The sequence below is a fragment of the Arachis ipaensis genome, chromosome B02 (genome assembly GCF_000816755.2).
Source record: "Arachis ipaensis cultivar K30076 chromosome B02, Araip1.1, whole genome shotgun sequence".
NCBI lineage: Eukaryota > Viridiplantae > Streptophyta > Magnoliopsida > Fabales > Fabaceae > Arachis > Arachis ipaensis.
The window spans coordinates 84,063,358-84,085,729 of record NC_029786.2 but is presented as its reverse complement, the minus strand read 5'-3'; the positions used below and the strand labels follow the sequence as shown (position 1 = coordinate 84,085,729).

General features: G+C 31.9%; 1 protein-coding gene across 1 annotated transcript in view; it reads right to left on the bottom strand.

The window, feature by feature from the left end:
- Positions 8,816-22,372, bottom strand: part of LOC107627514 (2-isopropylmalate synthase 1, chloroplastic-like) — a 21,707-nt gene continuing 8,150 nt past the window's right edge. Inside the window, exons 6-12 of the mRNA XM_021116968.1 lie at positions 15,688-15,787; positions 14,132-14,165; positions 10,541-10,615; positions 9,831-9,914; positions 9,585-9,722; positions 9,151-9,233; positions 8,816-8,927 (exon numbers count right to left, since the gene is read on the bottom strand). Of these exons, the coding sequence (XP_020972627.1) occupies positions 8,816-8,927; positions 9,151-9,233; positions 9,585-9,722; positions 9,831-9,914; positions 10,541-10,615; positions 14,132-14,165; positions 15,688-15,787 (626 nt within the window). The remainder of the gene's footprint in view (positions 8,928-9,150; positions 9,234-9,584; positions 9,723-9,830; positions 9,915-10,540; positions 10,616-14,131; positions 14,166-15,687; positions 15,788-22,372) is intronic.

Below are 22,372 nucleotides of genomic sequence, written 5' to 3'. Positions count from 1 at the left end.
AAGACCGCCACCGCTGCTGCTGCTGCCCTGCCTTGCCGCTGTTGGAAAGACTACCACCACCGCTGCTCGAAACACCCCCTTCTTTGTCCTTTGTTCCTGCCACTGCTACCCTGCCGCAGCTGCTCGAACCGCCCATTTTAGTTCGAGGTTTTCTCTTTTCTCTCTTCTAGTTAGTTTAATTAGATTGATTTCTGTTTTAGTTGATTTTAGGTGGTCAGGGTTTTCATTGAATTAGTTTCCATTGATTTTAGGTAGATTAATTCCTATTGTAAATTGTTTTTAGGTGGTTAGGTTAGGATAATTTAGTTAGATTAATAAGTTATGATCTCTTCTTAATGTGTTTAGAATTATTATCTAAGATTGTTGATTCTTGTTGCTGGGATTATTTGAATTAGTCTAAATCATTAATTCTGCATTTTACTGTTAATTTGGTTGAAGAATTGTTGCTGAATTTGTTTGAGCAATGTTTAACTATTTTGATGATTCGCTGGTTGTTGTTGCCTTGTTACGAAATTACTATTTTAATGCTTATTTTGCTTATTCATATTGCTGCTGAAACTGCTGGTTTATGTTGATTAATTACAGCGTTTTGCCATATTCATTGCTAGTGATGTTTCATTATGTTATTTTGTGCTCTCTTGAGCTTAAATAGGATAATTTTGTTATTGTTAGAATGTTTTGAAAGTTAGAATGTTTTGAAAAATTGTTAACAAAGTTAGAATGCTTTGAGAGTTAGAATGCTTTGTTGGAATAAAGTTAGAATGGTTTGAAAGTCTAACTTAATTATTTTTGAAACTAAAACACTATAATTTTCTTTTCTTTTTTTAATTTATTAAACTAAACCACTTTTCAAATTACTTATTATTTCTTGAGCTTCTTATGTTATTATTCGTTGGTGTTTGTTATGTTATTAATATATTCACTGCACAGACATGACCACAAGCAGCAGAGGTAGGTCGAGTAGGACACATGGTCATGGTAGAAGGCGGGCTGCCACCGAAGCTCCCAGGGCTGCCCAGTCATTGCCTTCTACCCTGGCTACCCCGTCAACCTCATGTGACGTCACAGGCGAGTTCATTGGACCAGAAATTTATCATGGTCCCAAACCCGAACTAAGTGCCTCCTTCTGCTACACCCGCTGCAGATGCAGCGACCCCGTTGACAGAGCCTGTGGTGGGTGATACCTCCAATGCCCCTGAGCAGGATGCCCCTCCACCATTGCCTGTCATCCGGCTGAGGATTTGGCCCGATGGCATGCTGTCATGAGTTTAATTTTATATTATTAAGTTTGTTTATGTTAAGTTTTTTTATCTTATGTGATTGTTACTGTACGATTTGTTTTGTGACAGGTTTACACCAAACGCCAATGCTTGCACACGGGAGAGGTCATTAAGTCCATGTACGACCATCCATGACCAACCTACACGCAGATCCTGGCTGATACCAGAGAGCGTTGGCTTCAAAAGTGGGTGGTAAAAACCCAATTTGGTTAGAATTGATTTACTGTATTTGAACTGTATTTTATTCCAACTAACTAATGTTAGTGAATCACTATGTGCAGTTGAAATTTATATGGGATGCAGAGCATCACCTCATGATCCGAAAGATCTAAGACCACTGGATAGCCAAACATTTTCAGCAGATGATAAGTGATGTTCGTCAGGGAAAAGTCCACCTGACCTCATGGATCCGTCCAAACATCAAGCGTGACCTGGAGGCTCATTTTAGAGATAAAGAGGGGTTCAAGTGTCGATGTCTGACAAACATTGCCAACAGCGCTTTGCCCAAATTGTCGAGGTATACAGGTGGGTTGGAAACCTTCATGAAGATGAAGACGAGACTGGTAAGAATTTTGGCATTGTTTTATGTTGCTTGAATTAGTTAGTAGAGTTTACGGTGTTTAACTTCCTTTTTCATCAAGTTATCCAATTTAGTTCGTAGAGTTTAAGGTAACTAATTTTCAGTTTTAGTGGATTTAGGTGGTTATGATAGGTTAGATTAAGCTCTAAGATTGCTGGAAAATGTTGGATTATTTAACTGTTTGCTGATTCATGCTGCTGAAATTGTTTACAAAATGCTTGATTGTGAAAATAATGATGTTAATTTGGTTTGGATGGAACCCTTCAAGAGTGGCTAAATCCAAGTTTCAGGGGAGACTCTATTGAAATTTTTATAAGATTTTTATTTAAATAAAAAAATTAAAATTATGTTTTCAAAATTAGAATAGAGATTTCCTGCTTTATATATGTTAATCTGTCATTGTTTAATTTGTTCATTTATTTTAATGTTTGGTTGATATATTAATTTATAGTCTAAGTCGTTGGATCGTAAGGCGACATTGGCAGAGACCTTCAAGTATACCCACACTTTGAAGGCAAACAATGAGAGATTTATTGACGAGTGGTCAACGACCCATTATGTGAGTTTAAATTCATCATAAATTTCAGCTTCATTTGGTTTAAAGTCAATTATTTAACTATTATCCTAATCACAACTAACGTGTATGATGCGGGAAGAGTATCAGCAGAGGTTGGAGGCCACGACCCAGCAATCTCAGCCGCTTGGTGGAGCCGACGAAGCCGGCTCCAAGGCCTCAGTCATGGATGTCAACAGGATTTAGCGCAAGACCACCTCTGAACCCCACAAGAATCGCTACTTCGGGTTGGACTCATTCTTTTCTAGTGCCCTTTGCTCCTCTGCATTGGCTGCTTCCTCTGCCTCTGCCTCTGGTACCAGCCCTGCTGATCCCAAGAAGTTATCGATCTGAGGGAGGAGGTGCAGAAGCTAACACAGAAGCTTCACCATTAGTAGGAGCAGTCTGAGCAGAGGTATCGAGAGATTTTTGTACACGATGCCGCTAGCTCGGACTTGACGGAGAAGCTGGAGTAGCTCGAGCGATTGCAACAGCAGATGGAGGAGTACAGCTAGCAGATGCGCGCTGGAGGCAGTAGCGCTACTGGTTCCAGCAGCAACGCTACTCTTGGTAGGGCACCAACTGCTGCACCTACTCCTTTGCGTTAATAGGGAGACCACGTCTCCACCGCCGCCGATGACGACGATTATCATGATCTGTAGGGGTTAGGATTTTTTGCATTTTTGTTTGTTTAGGGTACACTATTCTACTTTTATGACATTTTATTGTCTTCATACCATTTATTTTTAATAACATAATTTGTTAATTTTTGCTAATTTTAGATTTGTGATAACAATTTTGTTAACAAGAATTCTAATTTGATTTGACTGTCAATTATGGCTAAACTATGCTAAAAAAATAAAAGATAAAAATCCTACCGGCGCATGTACCGTCGGATTAATCTATTTTGGTGCCATTTGAAGCGAAATGGTGCCAAAGTTACTGTTGAATTAATCCAACAGTAAAAATCAACCCAGGCTCGACAATCCATTGAAAACACTGACAGAAAGATTGCCAGTAATTAGCGTCGGACTAAAAAAATCCGCCAGTAAGGGGTTTTTGCCGCCGTTTATATCGCCAATTACAGAACGATGGTAAATCCGACGGTAATTACCATTTTTCTTGTAGTAGTAGAGGATGTGGGAAAAAATAAGTTATATGATTTTCCTAAGCAACATGCAGTACAAACAATTTTAGTTATATCAAACATCAGAATACAATCATTTAACATTCTGATTAATACAAGAGATGAAGGATGTCCTAGCCTATTGTGCCAGATTTTGGCATTATTTGTGGCACATCTAGCAACAAGCATTGCTTTAGTTGGTTGAAGAGTAAGGGTGAAGTTTGAAACTTATACAGTCCATTCTCAATTGAGCCAAGGAGGAGCAATTCCTTAGTCTCATGGGATTTGACACAACAAAAGTCATCATGGAGCTCGAATAAGACTTTGTTAACCTTTGCAAGTTTATTGACACTAATCAGTTCTTAGTAATATTAGGAACATGCAACAAATTGGCTAACGTAAACAATTTTGTGCTCAAATCAGATTTAAATAAAGAGTTTTTAACATGAGTTCTTTGCAAACCTTAACCATCTCCAATCATGACTTGATCTAAACCATCATAAGTTGTTTTCTGCATCAGGTTGTATGGATCGGGGGTCATATGGTGCGTAGCTCATGAGGCTGGATACCAATTCGGATCACTCAATGTAGAGGGAATTACTATGGCATTACTTGTAGCCATGTTTGCTCTTGGACATGGCCTTTGAAATTGTGCATCTGGATATTGTCTGAATCATTGTTACTACTCCTTGACTCAAAATTTCTTGGTTCATAACTATCATCATATCTGTACCAACACTATGCAGCTGAGTGCCCTAGCTTGTGACATACTTGACAAGTGATTCATGGTCTTGAAAATCTATTTCTTTCTCCAAAATTGCCTGTTCTGCCTCCTCTGTCACAAAAAATTGCTGAATCTACCTCCTCTAAAGCCATATTGTGTATGTTGCCTCTGAAATTGCTTATTATTTTGACCTTCATAGTGTGCTATGTTTGGCTAAAGAGGGTGACGCGTTTTTAATTAGCCACCATTTTTACGCCTATGGACCTTTGTTAGCCACATATTTTGCCATTTGGGCATGCTCTGTTTTGTGGCAAAATGAAACGATGCACAACAACTTTTGCTTTTGTCACGCTTTACCCGTGGCAAAAATGGAGAAAACGGGGTTTTTTTAGCCCAATTTTTTTCCGTGGCCAATGTTAATTGTTATTTAACAACAGTTTTTTTCGTGGCAAAATAAAAACATGTAAAAAATAAATTCAACTTTTGCCAAGCTTTATTTGTGGTTAACATAGGTAGACTGGTTTTTTCCATGCTTTTTTTGGTTGCCAATATTGATGGTTTATTTAACAACACATCCTTTTGTGGCTAATTAGATGTTTTTAGTTTTTTTTTTTTGTAAAAAATAATTTCTAGGTATTAATTGCTAATTATTTTTTTTGAAATTTTTTTCCTTGTATTCATGTGTGTGTATATACATATATATATATATATATTACTATTTTCAAAATATTTTACATTAAGAGATACTATTAAATAAACAACAATAATCAATAATAAACCACAATATATAACAAACTAAATAACAATGGTCCAGAATATGCATTGTTCATGAAAAAAATTAAATCAACCATGTTCTAAAATTCTATACGTTAACAAATAAAATTATTTCTAATAACATGGTTTAAACTATACATATCTAAAAATTAAATAAACAAGCCATGAGGTACATTAAGTCTGACTAAGTGTGTGGCACGTCACCTGAAAAAGTAGGTACTTTATCACCATACTTTTGTACTAGAAATGTGTGAAAAGTTGCCACTTGATCCTTAGCTTGTTGAAGTTGCCTCTCTAAATCCGCATCATGCTATTGTGATACACTGCTAGAGCCACCACAATTTGCAACTCTAAGAATACGCTTTGACTTACCAAAACCACTAGGACATATAATATTACTAGAACCACGGACTCACTTACCATTCTCAGGACCACAGACTTTTTCAATTGCATACTTTTGAGGGAACACCTTCAGTGGCAGCACACTTTTGATCTTGAGACAAATGCTCTGATATTTGTTCCTACATATATAATTGATGCGTGAACATCTTGCACCCTTTTTTGTTTATTTTTAGCTGTTTTTAGTTAGAATTTATTAAGTTTTATTATATTTGGGTGCAAAAAATTCTCTTTGGATGCTAATTTGAGTTGTTTTAGTGTTTTTATGATTTCAGGTGAAATTCGGAGCAATTTGGCAGAGTTTAGAGCAAAAACAAAGGAAAAGAGCTGAAGCCCTCCTCTGGGCGCTAAACGCCAAGCTTAGCGCCAACAAGCTTCACAACCATGCACGTTTCTGCCCCCTTTGATTCGAATTGAAGACCCACTCTTGGAGTATTTCTAGTTGGACTTAGCCTTTATTAGTTATCTTTTATTTTATATTTGTAATTTTTATTTAAAAATAATATCTTTTAGTTTTAGAATTTTTATATTTCTATTTTATTTTATTAGGTTAGTATAAAAGGAAAAAGATCTACCCTTTTTGGGGGATCAGACTTCCGCACTTTTTAGAACCCAAGTTTTTCTCTGTAAGTCATGAGTCACTAAACCTTTTGGTTAAGGTGAGGAGCTCTATTTATTTCTATGGATTGAGATTATTACTTTTCTATTTTAATCAATGTACTAATTTAGTTTCAAGGATTACTTTTGCACTTAATTTTATGAATTTGGGTGGAATGAAAGTATAACCCTTATTCTAGATGCGTTCTTGTGACCCTTGGAAGAGGCCTCTCACCTAGACACAGCTTGAAAGTAAATTCCACCTAAATTGCTAACTACATGAACTAATTAGGATATGTGACATATAATCCTGTTAGCTTTAGGTAATTAGGGTTTTTGTGGCCATAAACTAGTTTCGAACTTAACCCTCTAATTGGAATTAAGTGACGATGATGGTGGAGGTTAATGAAGATTAGATGAGACTAAATCACTAAGACATTAGGGTTTAGTCATTTACAGTTTGCCATGAAATGAATCATGCATTGTTCAAATAGTTGGTAAGAAGTTTTAATCCGGAAAAGTAAACATCTCCGATACTTTAATTGTTTTCTCTCACTGTTTTTACACTATACATCTTAATTGCTTTCTTTACTCTTTGGTTTATTATTTTATGCAATTTCAACCACTAACCTAATTCTTTATTCGCCTAACTAAGCCAATCAGCTGACCATTATTGCTCAGTTCCTCAGTCCTCGTGGGATCGATCCTCACTTACCTGAGGTATTACTTGGATGACCCGGTGCACTTGCCGGTTCAGTTGTAGAAATCTTAAATTCCGCACTAATAATACTACTACAACTACTATATACGCCTTGCCTATTAATGGCTTGACATAAATATAGATACATACACTCTAATATTACTACTACTACTACTATATACGCCTTGGTTGTTGACAACTTTATTGATGATTCGTCGTGATCGGTTGGTTACCGATAGCCAAGTCATCTTTAAAATATGATCATCTAGACGAGACATTTTTTGACGAGCCAACTTTATGATGAATGAGCCGTTAGTAACATCCCCACATTTTGACATCATTAATTAAGTAAAGGTGTGCAATGGCTGAGCCATTCCTAATCATTTTCTTCTTAATATTTAATTTTTTTATACATAGTGACGACTAAGTAGTCAGTAATAATTATATTATTATTTTAAAATATTAGAAATAGGTTACTGACAGTCAAGTCGACTACAACATATATAATCATGAGTGTTGGCTAAGTTGTCTNAAATTTATAAATATATATTTTTTTATATAAATTTAAAATTAAAAATTTTTACAAATTACTATAACTAATAGCTAGATCGTTTGTAATAGGAAAACAAAAAATTTAAACATTGTGTCCCTATTTATTATTTTTTTTATCATTTCTTGGTTTTCTTTACATTTCTAACATCGTTTTTCTCTCTCTATCTCTGAAACTTTCTTTACTGTTTTCTCCCTTGTCAAAGCATTGCTCGACATTCTGTGAGCACCATTGTGATCGTGGTGTTTTCCTTCAATTTAACGATTTACTTTTTTGATGACCTAATTTTTTTCGATAATTTTGTATGGCTATATTTATTTGGCTTTTGTATTTATTTCTAACAATCGTGATCTTCAATTGAAGTTTTTTGGAGAAGCTAGTTCTCTTGGAAATTGTGTTTGCGAGTAGCAATGAAGGAGTTTCACAAAAAAAATTTCCTATAGGTATGTAGTTAATGAAATTAATTAAAATTATTGTTATTAAACCTTATTTAAATTTAAAACTAGTAATTTATTATTTAATATAAGTGCAACTAACTTATAAACTGAAACAATTTATTTTGTGAATTATTGCATGTTTGAGATAGAGACTTGAACCTACAAATAGGATTGTAAGATTGAGAGGTGAAATGATATGTGTAGAAAGCGTAGAGATTCTTTTCGTTTGTCTGTTGAAAAAGTTTTTGTGTATGCTCTATTTTTTTATGTCGTTAATAAGGTGATTACGTTGGTTCGAAATATAATAACAAAGGTAATTACATATTATTTTATATTTGTTTAATTAAATATTTTAAAGTAATAATGTATAAAATTTGAAAACTTGAAATAAGATGAAATTTGAAAATTTATAGTGTATTGTTGGGGTGGTTATAAAAACCACTATTAATGTTTCTTTTGAAATTTACCCAAGTCCTGTGTCTTATCTGTGACTTCTGGTAGGACCAATTTACGATAAGATGTATTTATTTATAACTTTATAATATTTAGTAATTGAAACCTTTATATAAAGTAATAAAAACTCTGCTAATTGTTGTTGTATGTTGCAATCACATTTCAGGTTTCGTAAGGATCAGGAGCAATAAATGTTCAATGTTTGGTAGATCTGGGATGTTAAACGCCTCCAGTAGATGTTCTTAGATATCCAAAACAAAAGTACCTTGAGTGACCCGTAAAATATAAAGGGAGATTTTGTTCTAAAAGAACATGATACAATATATATGATATGATAAATGATATATTATATATTCAATTAAAGTAAAGACAATATAACAACAATTAAGAGTTAAAAAGATGTACCAATGAACAGTTATTAATATATCTTTTTTTAGTTTTTATTTCTTCATACATTAACACAACCAGATATAACATACAAGATGTATTATGATTACACACTATTTTGTAGTTTTCTTTTATATTTTTGGAGCTTAAGTACACACACATTATCGATACATACATGATAAGTTCAAAGGAATAAAAGTTTAAAATATGACCTCAGTATCTTTATTCTCAAATGGAGAAATTGTAATTATTATTTTAGTAAACATTATTATATAAAAAATATTTCTTGGAATCCAACATCTTGTTCAGGGCTTCAATATAGGCCGCAATGCTGGAGACAACGACATCTGTTCCTGCTCCAATTCCACTATATATAACATAATCAAAACAAAAACATTATTAATGTTCATGCTTTAAATTGCAATTATAATCATAATTATAATTACGTTGTATGTTATGCAAAAAAACAAAAAAAGAATATACAAATATGTGTGTGTGTATGTGTGTAATAGTTGATTGCTAATTATTATAAATACCATATTAGACAAATTAAAGCAATAAACTTTTGAGTTTACCATATAATAATTTACCTAAAGGTTGGTTGAACTTTTTCTTCAGCTAATAAATATGTGTCTTCGTACTCTAGACTTATAGCACAATATATATGTGCCAACTATACTAATGGATCTTTTTATTACTTACACAAACTAAGAATCACCGCATAAGTTTCTTAGATTATTTATTGGGTATTTGTTATCTTTTTAATATTTGATAAACCTAAACTTAGGCAATGATGATAAGTCTAATATAGGTCTATAAAATTATATAAGTTATTTTAATCGATATTCTCAGGCTAATATATAAGTAAAATGGACTTAAAAAATATAGTTACGCCATGCTTTTTCCATCTATCTATTTTTTACCAAAATCTCATCATATCTCAAACACACCAAATAAAAATGAACCATTTCTACAATTTTTGCTATAATAATGATAAAATATTAATTTGAGCATTGTTTCAAACCTTCACAATGAGATTCACTGCTTTGAAAACAGAATATATTGACCCTGAACCAACGGAACAAGCAACATGTGTGCTTCCATCAACAATATTATTAAGTCTAATAGTTGCTGTTGAAAGACTTAAAGTTCCACAAGTCACCTACATAGTACATATATTGACACATTTTAATATAAACTAATTTGTTCTATCTTGTGTATCAAACACAAAATTTTTTTCATATATATATATATAAATATATAAACCAACCTGTATGTCACCAAGTTTCCAAATAGATTCCACTTGAGTAAGTTCATTTGACATCAATTCTCTAAGGTCAGCATCAGTCACTCTCTTAATAAACCAAATATTATAATTAGGTAATAAGAAAAATGAAACTTATTTAATACGCTAAAATCTCATATGTAATGTTTTTTTATATATTAGGTTAAACTTAGTGCTTAATGTTACAAAAAGATCAAATGTGAATTAAAATGGAGTGTAGTAGCTTTATGGATCTCTTACAATGATTACATATTTCACTCTTGAAATCATATTATTATATATGTACAATAATATCCTTCATAATTTAATAAGCAAATTAGTTTGTATCAATATTTTTCAAATAATTAAACTATTATTTAACCAAAAGCAATATTACTTTTCTAATGTAGTTTGACTACATTTTTCTTAACTTTACAAAACTAGTAAAAATATGATAATAATAATAATAATAATACATTACATTTGACACATGAATACACTCTCAATCTTTATTCTCTCTCTTGTACCATTAGTTTTGTTTATATATGGTAAACCATATTTATTTTATTCTATTAGAGTTTGAAGTAAATATAAAATGAATAGCATGCTTAAAATGTTAATTTTGTCATAAGTGCAAGTTGAATCTAATTATACATTATAGTAATAATCAAACTTAAAATTATTAAAATGTTAAATACGTACTTATTGTTATTTACCTTTTTCTTGTCGGCCACTGCTTTAAATTTCCAAAAGATAGTATCAACTTCATTGTTTTTAAGGCGATAACCAAGCTGAAATAAGAAGAGATATTTAACCCATAAAATATAAAGAGGACAAAATTAATGTCATTAACTTTGTGTGTGTATTTTTTTAAATTAATTTAATTAATTAAAAACCAAAATCACTAGTTTTTCTCAAAACAACATTAAATACGCATATGTCATTTTCTTTATTTATATAAATCGTTATAGGATAGTGTGTAATAGCATATGTAAATCAGAGTATCCTGTCGCAATTTACATTTCAAAATTTGACACTTGTATGTACATAAATTGTGCCATGATATGTTGATGGTGTGTCGAAACACATAAATTGTGACAGGTTGCATTGATTTGGATGAAGCGAAAAGCACACCAGCTTGTTATATTTTTGAACAAATGGGACAAACCTTTAACACATAAATTAGCTTGTGATACATAAAAAATGATATCATGTCGTCCATCGCTTCCCCCATCCACATCATCATCTTTACCAAACCTTAACTCATCCTTCACCCACCTATAACTACGCTGCATAGCGCAGCGAACAATGTGGGTATAAGCTGTCTAACGACGTTTATCTAGCACGACATCTAAACCTTGATCTCTGACTAGTGTAGTAACCTAATCTTGAATAGGAGCATCTGCAGTTACTTTGGCTTGCTGAGGGTTATTCAAAAAGTGATCAGAAGAAAGGAACTTTCCAGGTATACCATTCCACCACTAAAGATATTCCATTGAAGGTAAAAGAAAAATCACTAATTCAAATACAACACCTTGTCAAATCTTTTTTCCTAATGTTCATGCCATATAGCAAATAAATCTAAAAATGACTATATTAGTCTTTGATCATAACTTTCTTGTCATGGATGAATTCCGCACATAACCACTAATGATTTTTTTTTCTTTTCTCCTTGACCCATTCTTACATTTTTCAGCTTTTCTTTTACAATTTTTACCCCCCAAACTTGGTTGTTTGCACCTCTCCCATTCCTTCCAATGGTAAATGATTTCCTCCTAAGTTTCATTATTTTGTGTTTGTTTATCTTCAAAGAGTTTCTGACTTCTAATTCTCCAAGTAACCAAAATAATAGCAAATCACAAATTAATCCACTGCATTATTCCCCATCTAACAACAATTTCCTCTCTTGTATTTGACGGTATAACCATAAACTTGTTCTGAAACCACTTATATAAGATAGTATACTCATCAATAAAACTAAGCCAGAAAAGTTTGCCAAATAATTCTTGAAAAATCTAAGTCCGAGATGATTTTTTCTTACCATCAACTACTCAAAGCCACTTAAACTTTTGCTTACCACAAAGTCATTTATTAGAAGGTTGAATTAGTATGCAATATCCTGTAAGGTAAATATGCACTCTTCGAATAGTATGTGGAAGGTATAAGCTTCGAGTTTTCACCTTCAACAAATGCACGAATAAGCGACGTATCAATTTTAAACATAAGACAGTATAAGGTCTTGTATGATCATCTTTTGTTGTCTCGAAATAGTTTTATACTCTTAATTATTTGGTAAAAAAAAATCAAAGAAATTAACATATTAGGACAAATAAGATAAAATAAAATGAAATATTAATTTCTAGTATTTTCCATTTAACTAAATAAAGACAAAAATCTACTTTCATAAATAAATCAAAAATTGATTTTCATCAGTAGCTTTAGATTCTACTTTTTTTAAATAGTAAAATATTTTGGAATTGCATTAAAGTAACAACACATTTTATATCTTGAAGAAAATTCAATTAAACACACATATATTTAAAATAAGTTAGCCGTCAATAATAAAAAATAGAGTAAAGTATCGTTTTTGTCCCTAACGTTTCAAGTAAGTCCTAAAGTTGTCCCTAACGTTTCAATCGTCCTATTTAAGTCCTTAATGTTTCAAAACTGACTCAATGTTGTCCTGCCATTAGGGATCCGTTAACAGAATTGACGGCGGGACAAAATTGAGACGATTTTGAAACGTTAGGGACTTAAATAGGACGAAAACTTTGGGGACAAAAATGATACATAAAAATAAATTTTAATTTTATCCTTCAATAACATCAATTTTTTATTATACGTAGTATTCAATTATTTTTTATTCACATCTAAGTAAATTACACTTAATCATATTACTTTCATTTTAAATAAATTAATTTTTTTATAATTTTACTTTTAAAGATTTTTAGTTATCATAAAATATTTGTAGAATAACTAGTATATAAACTTGCAAAAAAAAAATAATATATATACACTAAAATATAAATTATACCTTTTGTCTCTAATGTATCAAAATTTTTTAAAATTATAAAAAAATAAAATTATTTAAAATGAAAGTAATGTGATTAAGTGTAATTTATTTAGATGTAATTAAAAAATAATTGAATACTATGTACAGTAAAAAACTAATATTATTGAAAGATAAAATTAAAAATTTATTTTTATGTATCATTTTTGTCCCTAACATTTATGTCCTATTTAAGTCCCTAACATTTCAAAATCGTCTTAATTTTGTCCTGCGGTCAATTCTGTTAACGGATCCCTAACGGTAGGACAACATTGAGTCAATTTTGAAACGTTAAGGACTTAAATAGGACGATTGAAACGTTAGGGATAACTTTGAGACTTACCCCAAACGTTGGGGACAAAAATGATACTTTACTCTAAAAAATAATAAATTAGCTATCAATGATATATGATATTTTTGTTTTGTTACTTAAAGGCAATGCAAATATCCTTAACACCCTAAAAAAATCATTAAGAAATATGGTATCATGCATATATAACAACAAAAATATCAAATTAAACTCCTAACAAATTTTTAATCTCATAATTTTCTAACAAAATTTCAATACACGAATATTCATTATATTACTTCACTAATAAAATTAAATTAATTTCATCAATTAATAATGTTATCATAGAGAAAAATAGGAACTAACATGTTCATCATCTATCTAACAATATGCACAACATTCAAGTAATATATATCCACCTCAAGATCTACCAAACTTATCCTCACTTTTCAACCCAAATCCTCCTTACTCTACAGTTCTTTGCCTTTTCTGTTCTTATACTGCTGTTGTCTCCTCCTCAGAGTATCATGATATCTCATCCTCCCTCGTTCTTCACGATGGTGTATCATCATAGCCTATTCTAGTTGTGTGGACTTAAATTGTGCTAAGGTCCTGGACATTCCAAATGCATGAAATTGTCATAAGCTAGTGTGCTTTCCTATTTTAATGTAAATCGCTACAATTTGTTACGATTCACAATTAGTTTCTATGCATTATCAACATCTTGACATAATTTATGTGCACATGGGTTTAAAATTCTAAAACGTAAATTTTGATAGGAAACCACGATTTATAGCAAATGCTATCACACACCATTCTATCACAATTTATATAAATAAAGAAATAGAACATATGTGTTTTGAGTTCATGTTGGGTAAGTTAATTAGTAATTTTTGTTTTTTATTCATTTATTTAAGTAAAAATAAAGAGAGGAGGGAGAGAGAGAAAGAGAGAGAGAGAGTAATATACCTCTTCAAGACGCTTCATTAAGCCTTGTCGTCCACTACGTGCATCATTAAGTGGGAAAATAGCAATATTAAAATATGAACAATGAAATTCACCACTATCAAAATTAAATCCATATGGATTGTAATAATTATAATGATGAGAGTGTAATTGTACCCTTCAGTCTCCATATTTATCTTAAATCAAACATGATATTGAAACTTAACTCATTAATCCATTATATTTTACACTAAACATAATACAAAGACTTAATTTAGTCTCTGTCTCTCAATCTCTATCTCTCAGTTTCAATCTTTTTTCCAAACACAACTTGAATGTTTTCACAGTGAATTGTTTTATGATTTATTAGTTTATTGATTCAACCGATAAGTTATTGGTTGAACCGATAGAATCGGTTCTACGTAAATAAAAAATAAAAAATAGTCAAAAGTCTAATATTAAAATTTAAAATAGATATCTTCATTAATATTTTAAAAACAATCAAGTTTTAACAAATTATAATCAACAATATTAAAAAAATAATAATGATATTGTAATTAATAAAAATATTTGATATTTTTATTTATATATGTTTAATAATATTTATATTAATAATTATAAAAAATAAAAAATATAATTATTTAAATATAAGTGAATATAAAATTAAAATAATATTAACAAAATTATTGTATGTTTTTACTATATAATTAATAATTAGCATATAAAATAATAAAAAAAATAACATAACTTAGTGACAAGGAGAACACGCAAGAACAAGAAAGATTCAAATTCAAGTCAGATCTTCAACAATTTTTTCTAAAGCGGTTTAGTTGGACTAAGTTTTTATCGGTTTCTATCGATTTTGACCAATTTTCACCGGTTTTTATTTTTAAACGGTCATATTACTTGACCAGACTGAATAAAGATTCAGTTTACTAATTTTTTTATCGAATTGGTCGATCCAATCTGATTTTTATAACATTGCTTATGACTATTGATTTGAAATTCTACAATGATGTAGAATCTAGTTTTAGGTAGAAAAAAAATTGCAAAGTTAACTTGTGATAAATCAAAAAATAGATTTGTTATTATGATTAATCTCAATTAAAATTATGCAAACTATTGACTACAGTTAAAGCTAACTAAATAGTTCGGTTAATTTAACCATTATTCCTTCTAATTAACTAGTATCAACATGCCAGCTATCATAATTGATTCTCTCAACTAATTAACTTTTAATCACGCACCAGCCTATTTTATTAATATATCACCACAACATAATCCAACAATTAACAATCATCTAATCATACAACCACGGCATACTAATTGACATATAAAGCAAATGCCTTATCTAACCTTGACAACATTCAATTGATACTGACATTGGTATATTTTGTAAATGATAAAGATCACAAAAGATAACTATCAAATCACACCCATAAGCATAAACGAACCATCCTGTTTAAAAAGAATTAATATATATAATATCACTTATATGCATTTTTTTTATGCATGACTTATATGCATCTATGATCTATAACATAGCAAAGTGTTCTTTTTTTTTTTTTCACATAACATACCTAAATTTTCCCAATACAATGCCAATTTCATTGGATCTTTCCAGCCCAATAGACTCCGAAAGTATTATTTCATATGTAGCTTTATGTTTTAACATCCATCCTTATAAACAAAAAATAAAGACAGAAAAACAAAATGGCATTAAAAGGAAAAAAAAAGTCTACTTTATTGTGTGCACTTTAAAAACACGCTAGGAAAAAAGAATAGGAAAAGAATATTACGTGATTGAATAAAGCAAAAATGTTATTTAAACATATTATTTTAATTTTTTTATGTTTGTGGTGTATATACGTGTTATTATTGGTTTCAAAAATAAACAATATGTAATAGCTCAAAAAAAAAAAATTGTGGGCCACTCTTCCTTTACTTTTTTCCTAACCCTAATCACACAAAAACACTCTCTCAACCCTCAGTCCCTCACTAGCCGTCGAGCTCCCACCCCCGCTCCTCCCACACCCTCTTCGTAGAAACACACACTCACAGACGCACTCCCCTCGCTCACCCTTACGCCGTCGCTCATCCCCACACACACGCACTTACACTGATGCGGAGAAGAGAGGGAGGTCGCTGCTGCCGTTCATGCCCATCGTTGCCAACTGCGCCGTCGCGGAGGAGTGTCTCTGTCGTCGCGAGCTGCAACCGCCGCCATTGAAGCCACCCTCGCCGTCGTCCTTGAGCGCCAGTGAGAGGGAGAGCTCGAGGAAGAGAGGAACGCTGTCCCGCCATGCACCGTCGTCACTGGAGCTGCACCGCCGCCGAAGGCCCGCCGCCGTCCGTGGAGAGTCGTCGCCGTCTAGGTCGCTGCCGGAGGAAGAGAGCTTGCACAAGGGGTTGCTGGAGTGGCTCGCTGCTGCCGCAAGAGCCACTGCACCTCTGGCCGCTGGAAAGTCACATTGAGGTCACCGTTCTTCTGCCGCCGCCGCTGTCGGGGTTTCTAGTCAATGGGTATGGTGCTGTTGTTGCCGGAACCACCACCGGTGCTGCCGCTACTTGTTTTCCTTAAGTCCGAGTCGTTGTAGTTGCTGAGAAAGTGATTTGGAGCTGAGGTTGTGGCTGCCGCAATTTCGGGTTGAGAGGAAAGGTTCCGTCGGCGCGTTTGGATTATAGTTTTAACAATCGAGAACTATAGCCAGCTCTATCTTGTCGCTACTCCGGTTCAAATTCTATGCTCATTCGTTCCATTCCACTTCAATCCTCCTTACCTTGAATTTGGCACTCTGGGTTTGGTATCTTCGGTCCCTAGGGACTACGTTGTGAGTAGGCTTTACATTTATGATTGTTTGATTGTGCATCTACAATTATTTTGATATATATATATTATGATCTTTGAATTATAGCTATATTTGCTTTGAACAGTTTTGAATTGATTAAAATAATTGATTTATTAGAATTAAATAACTCATTTTTATGAAGTTTATACTTTTGGAAACTATACATGAGACTATATATATTTTTGATGAAGTTTTGCATTATTCTAAAATGTTTGATTTTATTTGAATATTTGTTTTTGAAGCATTGAAGTATTTGTTGATACTCACTCTAAAAATTGTGAAATATATTTGAAATCTCTTATGGTTGAAAAAGTATGATTGAGAAAAGATTTCTGATGAAAAAGTATGATTTAATTTGATTTGATTCGATTCGATTCGATACCTTATATATTTGAAAGATCAAATATTTGTTGTATTTGAAATTATATGTTTTGAATTGGTTTGGGAGGCTCGTATTAGAAAACCGTAGTTAACGTCGGTTATGACGTTAACTTAGATGCATCTAACTCAGACTCCAGCTAGCAGGGGTGTTGCTAGCCTAACGTGTAGGCCACACGTTAGATCTGTTATTCTGTTAGGACACACAAGAGGAAAGGGCTACCCATAGAGGTGGAGCCGCCCAAGTGTGGACTTTTGATTTGATTTCTGTATGAGAGCTCCCTTATTGATTCACTTATTATTATCAACTATTATTTTCTAATTAAAATTACTTTAATGATAATGTTTGTATAGTCTCATGTTGATTATAGATGTATTGTCTGGTCACTGAGTTGCAAAACTCACCCCATTTTTCTAAAAATATTTTTCAGGAACAAATATTTGACTGTGTGAGACTTTCTATTCAAGAGTAACGGTCTGCAATGAGTACCTATTCTTTGTCGAATTCCTAGAAGTATATGCTCCATATGTCACAGGCAGGACCAACCATTCTTAGTTATTTTAATTTTTTGTTAAAAATATATAACTATTTATTTTAGAACTTGTAAAATATTTGTACTTGCTTATTGAACTTATATTTGACTATGTTAGGCTTGCTATAGGATTATTTTCCTGAGCGCCAGTCATGGCTCATTTTGGGTCGTGACAGAGTGGTATCAGAGCTTAGGTTTAATCTGTGTAATATGGAGCAAGTGTCCTATGGTAGGATCACAATTGTATAAATAGAAGTGCGCCTATTTGTACGAATTGTGGCACTATCAGAGGCCTATAGGATTGTCATTCTTGTCCTTTATGTCGTTGTTGTCATCTGGTTGTAACATATGACCTCTGCCGTTTCTTGCCACTCTTTTCCTTTCCAGCCGCTTCTTGCTACTCTTTTCCTTTCCTGCCGCTTCTTGCGACTCGTTTCCTTCCCTTTGTACTCAATCTCGACTTATTCTCTAATAAATTTAAAGTTTGTGAAATTTTTTCATCGAAATAGAATGTTTTGAGTAATGGTACATAATATGAATTGATATTTAGCCTCGCTTTCATCTACTTTAAGACATTAAATCATTATATTGTTTTAGGTTCTGTTCGATCTTTAATTGTTATGATCCGTTTGAAATGTGTGTTTATTTAGTTTCTAGTTAAACAAATGTTAAATAAGTTTGCTAACTATAATACGGATGATAGATAATTGATTTTAAAGAGACTAAATCCACAGCATGAGTTTCTTTGAGAAAGTTGTCTTTGTCCAAGATCATTGAAATTTCCATAGTTGATATTAACATTTGGATGTTAACCAAATTGAGTGCTAAAGTTCTATACTTAGTATAACTGGTTGTATGAAAAACACATTTGAGCTTCACTCAGGTAGAATCTTCTTGTTTATATATTATTAAGTGAATACGTCTCTTAGATTATATGTGATTTCTAATTATATAGGCTTGTTTGCTGAGCTTGTGGACTGATCATGGTGATTATGAAGCATTTGATGATTATTTTAAATGTGATAAATTGTAGCTTGCTTATGAGTGGTAGCCACTGATTAGATACTTATTTGCTGATTCATGTCATTTGATTAGTGATTATTACAGTAATTAACAAGTAAATGATTTTGGTTAATTATTTGAGAGACCCATCAGGTTATTGGTTTTTGCTGCTGTATAGGAGTTAATATTATTATTTGTTGCTGAATTGGTGACTGATGTGACTGTAACTAGGTGAATCTTGGTTGTTATCTTGTAAAAAAAAAATTTCTATTGAAAGGCGGTAATAAACCCTCTTAATTGCTTGTGTTGTTGTTGGAGATTATATGCCTGATTTGTAGTTATATATGACGGATTAATAAATGTTTTGATTTCTTTGATACGATGAGGACTTGATAATTTCGAATTGAAGTTTGTCATGATAAACTTGTGATCTGTACAATACTTTTGTGACACACTTGAGCATCTGAATTTTTTTCCTTCAAAATTAATTATTTTATTGACTAGAAAAGTTGTTCCAACTCTTTCAGCATATTGTTCTAAAGTTTACTCAATATTATCTCATTGGTGGTCCATTATATGATGCTTAACATAAAAGTTAGTTACTCTAGTCAGCACTGTAAGATTTATGTAAAAATGTTTAGTATTGCATTCACATTCTCAATAAAAAAAATGTTTAATGACCTTGCCTTGTTTATTTTTCTTTTTTTCTACATTGTTTTTTTTTTTTTAAAAAAAACCTAATTAATTTTTAACATGTCAAAACTATCAAGTATTGTGCTTATCATATAATCTGTGTTATGTGACGGTTTCTTATATATAGGATTATCGTGTTTCTATTTTTAGAGTGGCACATTTTTTACAATTTTATGATGAATGTTCATTTTGCTTTGCTTTATTTATGGGTTTAGCTTATTTGTTCACGTGCCGTGTCTAATTATGTTTTTTTTTCTTCCCTTTTCTCTAGTTTAAATGGTTGTTGTACATGCAAAACCTGTTTATGTCTATTATTTATACTCATGAATTTTTATTTTGCTCTGCCCAAATTGTTTGTGGATTTGGCTTGTTTCTTCATTTTTCCCCTTAAAATGCTCCTAGCACATGGTTTTAGTTGTGGTGGTACATCTTTTTATTTACCTCTATGGCCTTTGCCCTTACAAAGTTACAATTATATTTTTGTACATATTTCGAAAGTTGTGTGTTGTGTTACTTTGTAGTGACACACCGACGATTTCTTTGGTTTTTAAGTAATGCCAAGCATCATAAATGTTTTTGTCAATAAACTATTTTTGTTACTATATAATTTTCTCAAGTGATGGTTGTGAAATGAATTGAGTTGCAAATGGATGTTTGATTCAGATCTATCATCGCTTATTGGGTGCAGATGCTTTATATGCTTCTGGTAATTGTGTGATTGCAGATTATGTGCTCGAGTGTAATAAATTTATCAGCTTGTCCTTTTACATCCTGTTGAGCTTTGATTCATTTGTTTTAATAGTGAAAGGCAGTGAGAGAAATTAGTTTTGTACTTTTGGCTGGATTATCTTGGCTAATAGGATTGTTGTTTTTGTTATGTAGTTTTGAATTTTGGTGATATTTAGTAGCTGGCTTTGTATTAAGTTACTCCTTCTTACTGATGGTCTCAAAAAAAAAGGTTTTTCTTTCTTTTTCTGATTTTGTTTCATTTGCAGAATCAATAGTTTCTATTACCCCATGGTTTTGTTGATTATCTAACTATGTCGCGGATCCTACCTTGTTTGCCTAATAAGGATTTTAATTGATTAAAGAGTCTCTGCACTGAGGGTTTTGTGTTAAGTTGTTCCTTTTTGGCCAAATTTTTCCTTGGTAACAATCACAGTGTATTTTGAATATTGTCTGTTAGAAATTCTGAAAATCGACTGTTTTACTACTAGTATTTTGCCTTAGTTCATAGCCCACATCTTAGGTTGACATTTCTTCATACGTTAAGGGTTTGATTATCAGTTGTACTATTATTCTTTAAATTTGCACATCATGATCTAAGTACAATTTATTTTAAATTGTTGTATCAACCATTTTTCTTCCAAAGATATATAGGCTTGCAAAGTTCTTAACATGATCGAATTTTTGAGGTAGTCACATTGATTCATTAGTCTGCTGCTTAACTGATCCTATGTTGTATGACTTTCTTGAGACATCACTTTGCTGGTTTCAAGTTGCTCAGGATTGCAATTAATTGAAATATGTTGTCGCCTGTCGATATTCTTGAGCTTCACTAAATCCGTGGTTCTATTACTCCTTGAGTGCGCTGCATTGTAATGGTGGTTGAGTAATGAAATTCAAAACTTTGCTAGATTGGTGGTATTGTTTCCCAACTAATGGCATTTTGTTTGTTTATCAATTGGTGTATATGTAGCACATTTGTTAGTTTATTATTTGGGATTGTCGATTGCTAACCTAAAGGATGGCTAGGGCCAATGCTATGTTTGAGTAAGCGGAACTATTCATACTAATATGATGCTTTCACAATGCCCTTAAAGAGCCTTGTAGATCGATTAAATTCCTTCCTTCTGTTTAACCTTCCTACCTCTTATCACTTGACATTTAAGGTTAATATGCATAATATGATTTGAAAATGTTTTGTTGGCTATATCTTGCATGCTTGGTTTGATGTGGTGGTTATGTTTGTCTCTAAATCTGGAATTCTGGCCATGTACATTATGCTTAATTCTTCACCTTGCCTCTCTTTTTTCTCATCCTTATCCACCACATAATTGAACTCGAACTCTTGGAATCTCATATGACTGTGCTTTTTAATTATTGCTTTATATTTTGGGTGTATTGTTGGAATTTGTGTTACTCTATATGTTTTACACTTTTGGCTATGTTATTTGGACTCCAATTAGTGTTTGTAGTGTGCTTTTGAAATTTTTCATATCATTCTAATTATGCAATAAGAAGTATATGCTCCATATGTCACAGGCAGGACCAACCATTCTTAGTTATTTTAATTTTTTGTTAAAAATATATAACTATTTATTTTAGAACTTGTAAAATATTTGTACTTGCTTATTGAACTTATATTTGACTATGTTAGGCTTGCTATAGGATTATTTTCCTGAGCGCCAGTCATAGCTCATTTTGGGTCGTGACACAATATATGGGATAAAATCCAAATTAGAAATAAAAAGCTTGATGATTGTATTATATATTTCATGTCAGAAAAATAAATATAAAAATACTTTGTTAATGGAGTATAAAAAGAAAAAAAATGGAGTTTTTGAAACAACATTATAACTTTTCTTTTGTCATCAAATTTTGATCTTGAAATATTAAAATAAATTTTTTTATGTCTAGCTAGTGAAATAAATCGAAGTATTCTAAGCATAGACAATGCTAAATTCATAGTCTGAGTTATAAATTTCAATAATTCTTTTAGGGTTAATTAATTATAGTAGTCCTTTTTATATATAGGTCTAGCAAAATTTGTCGTCATCTATTTATATTCATGTAAAGTTCATTGATCT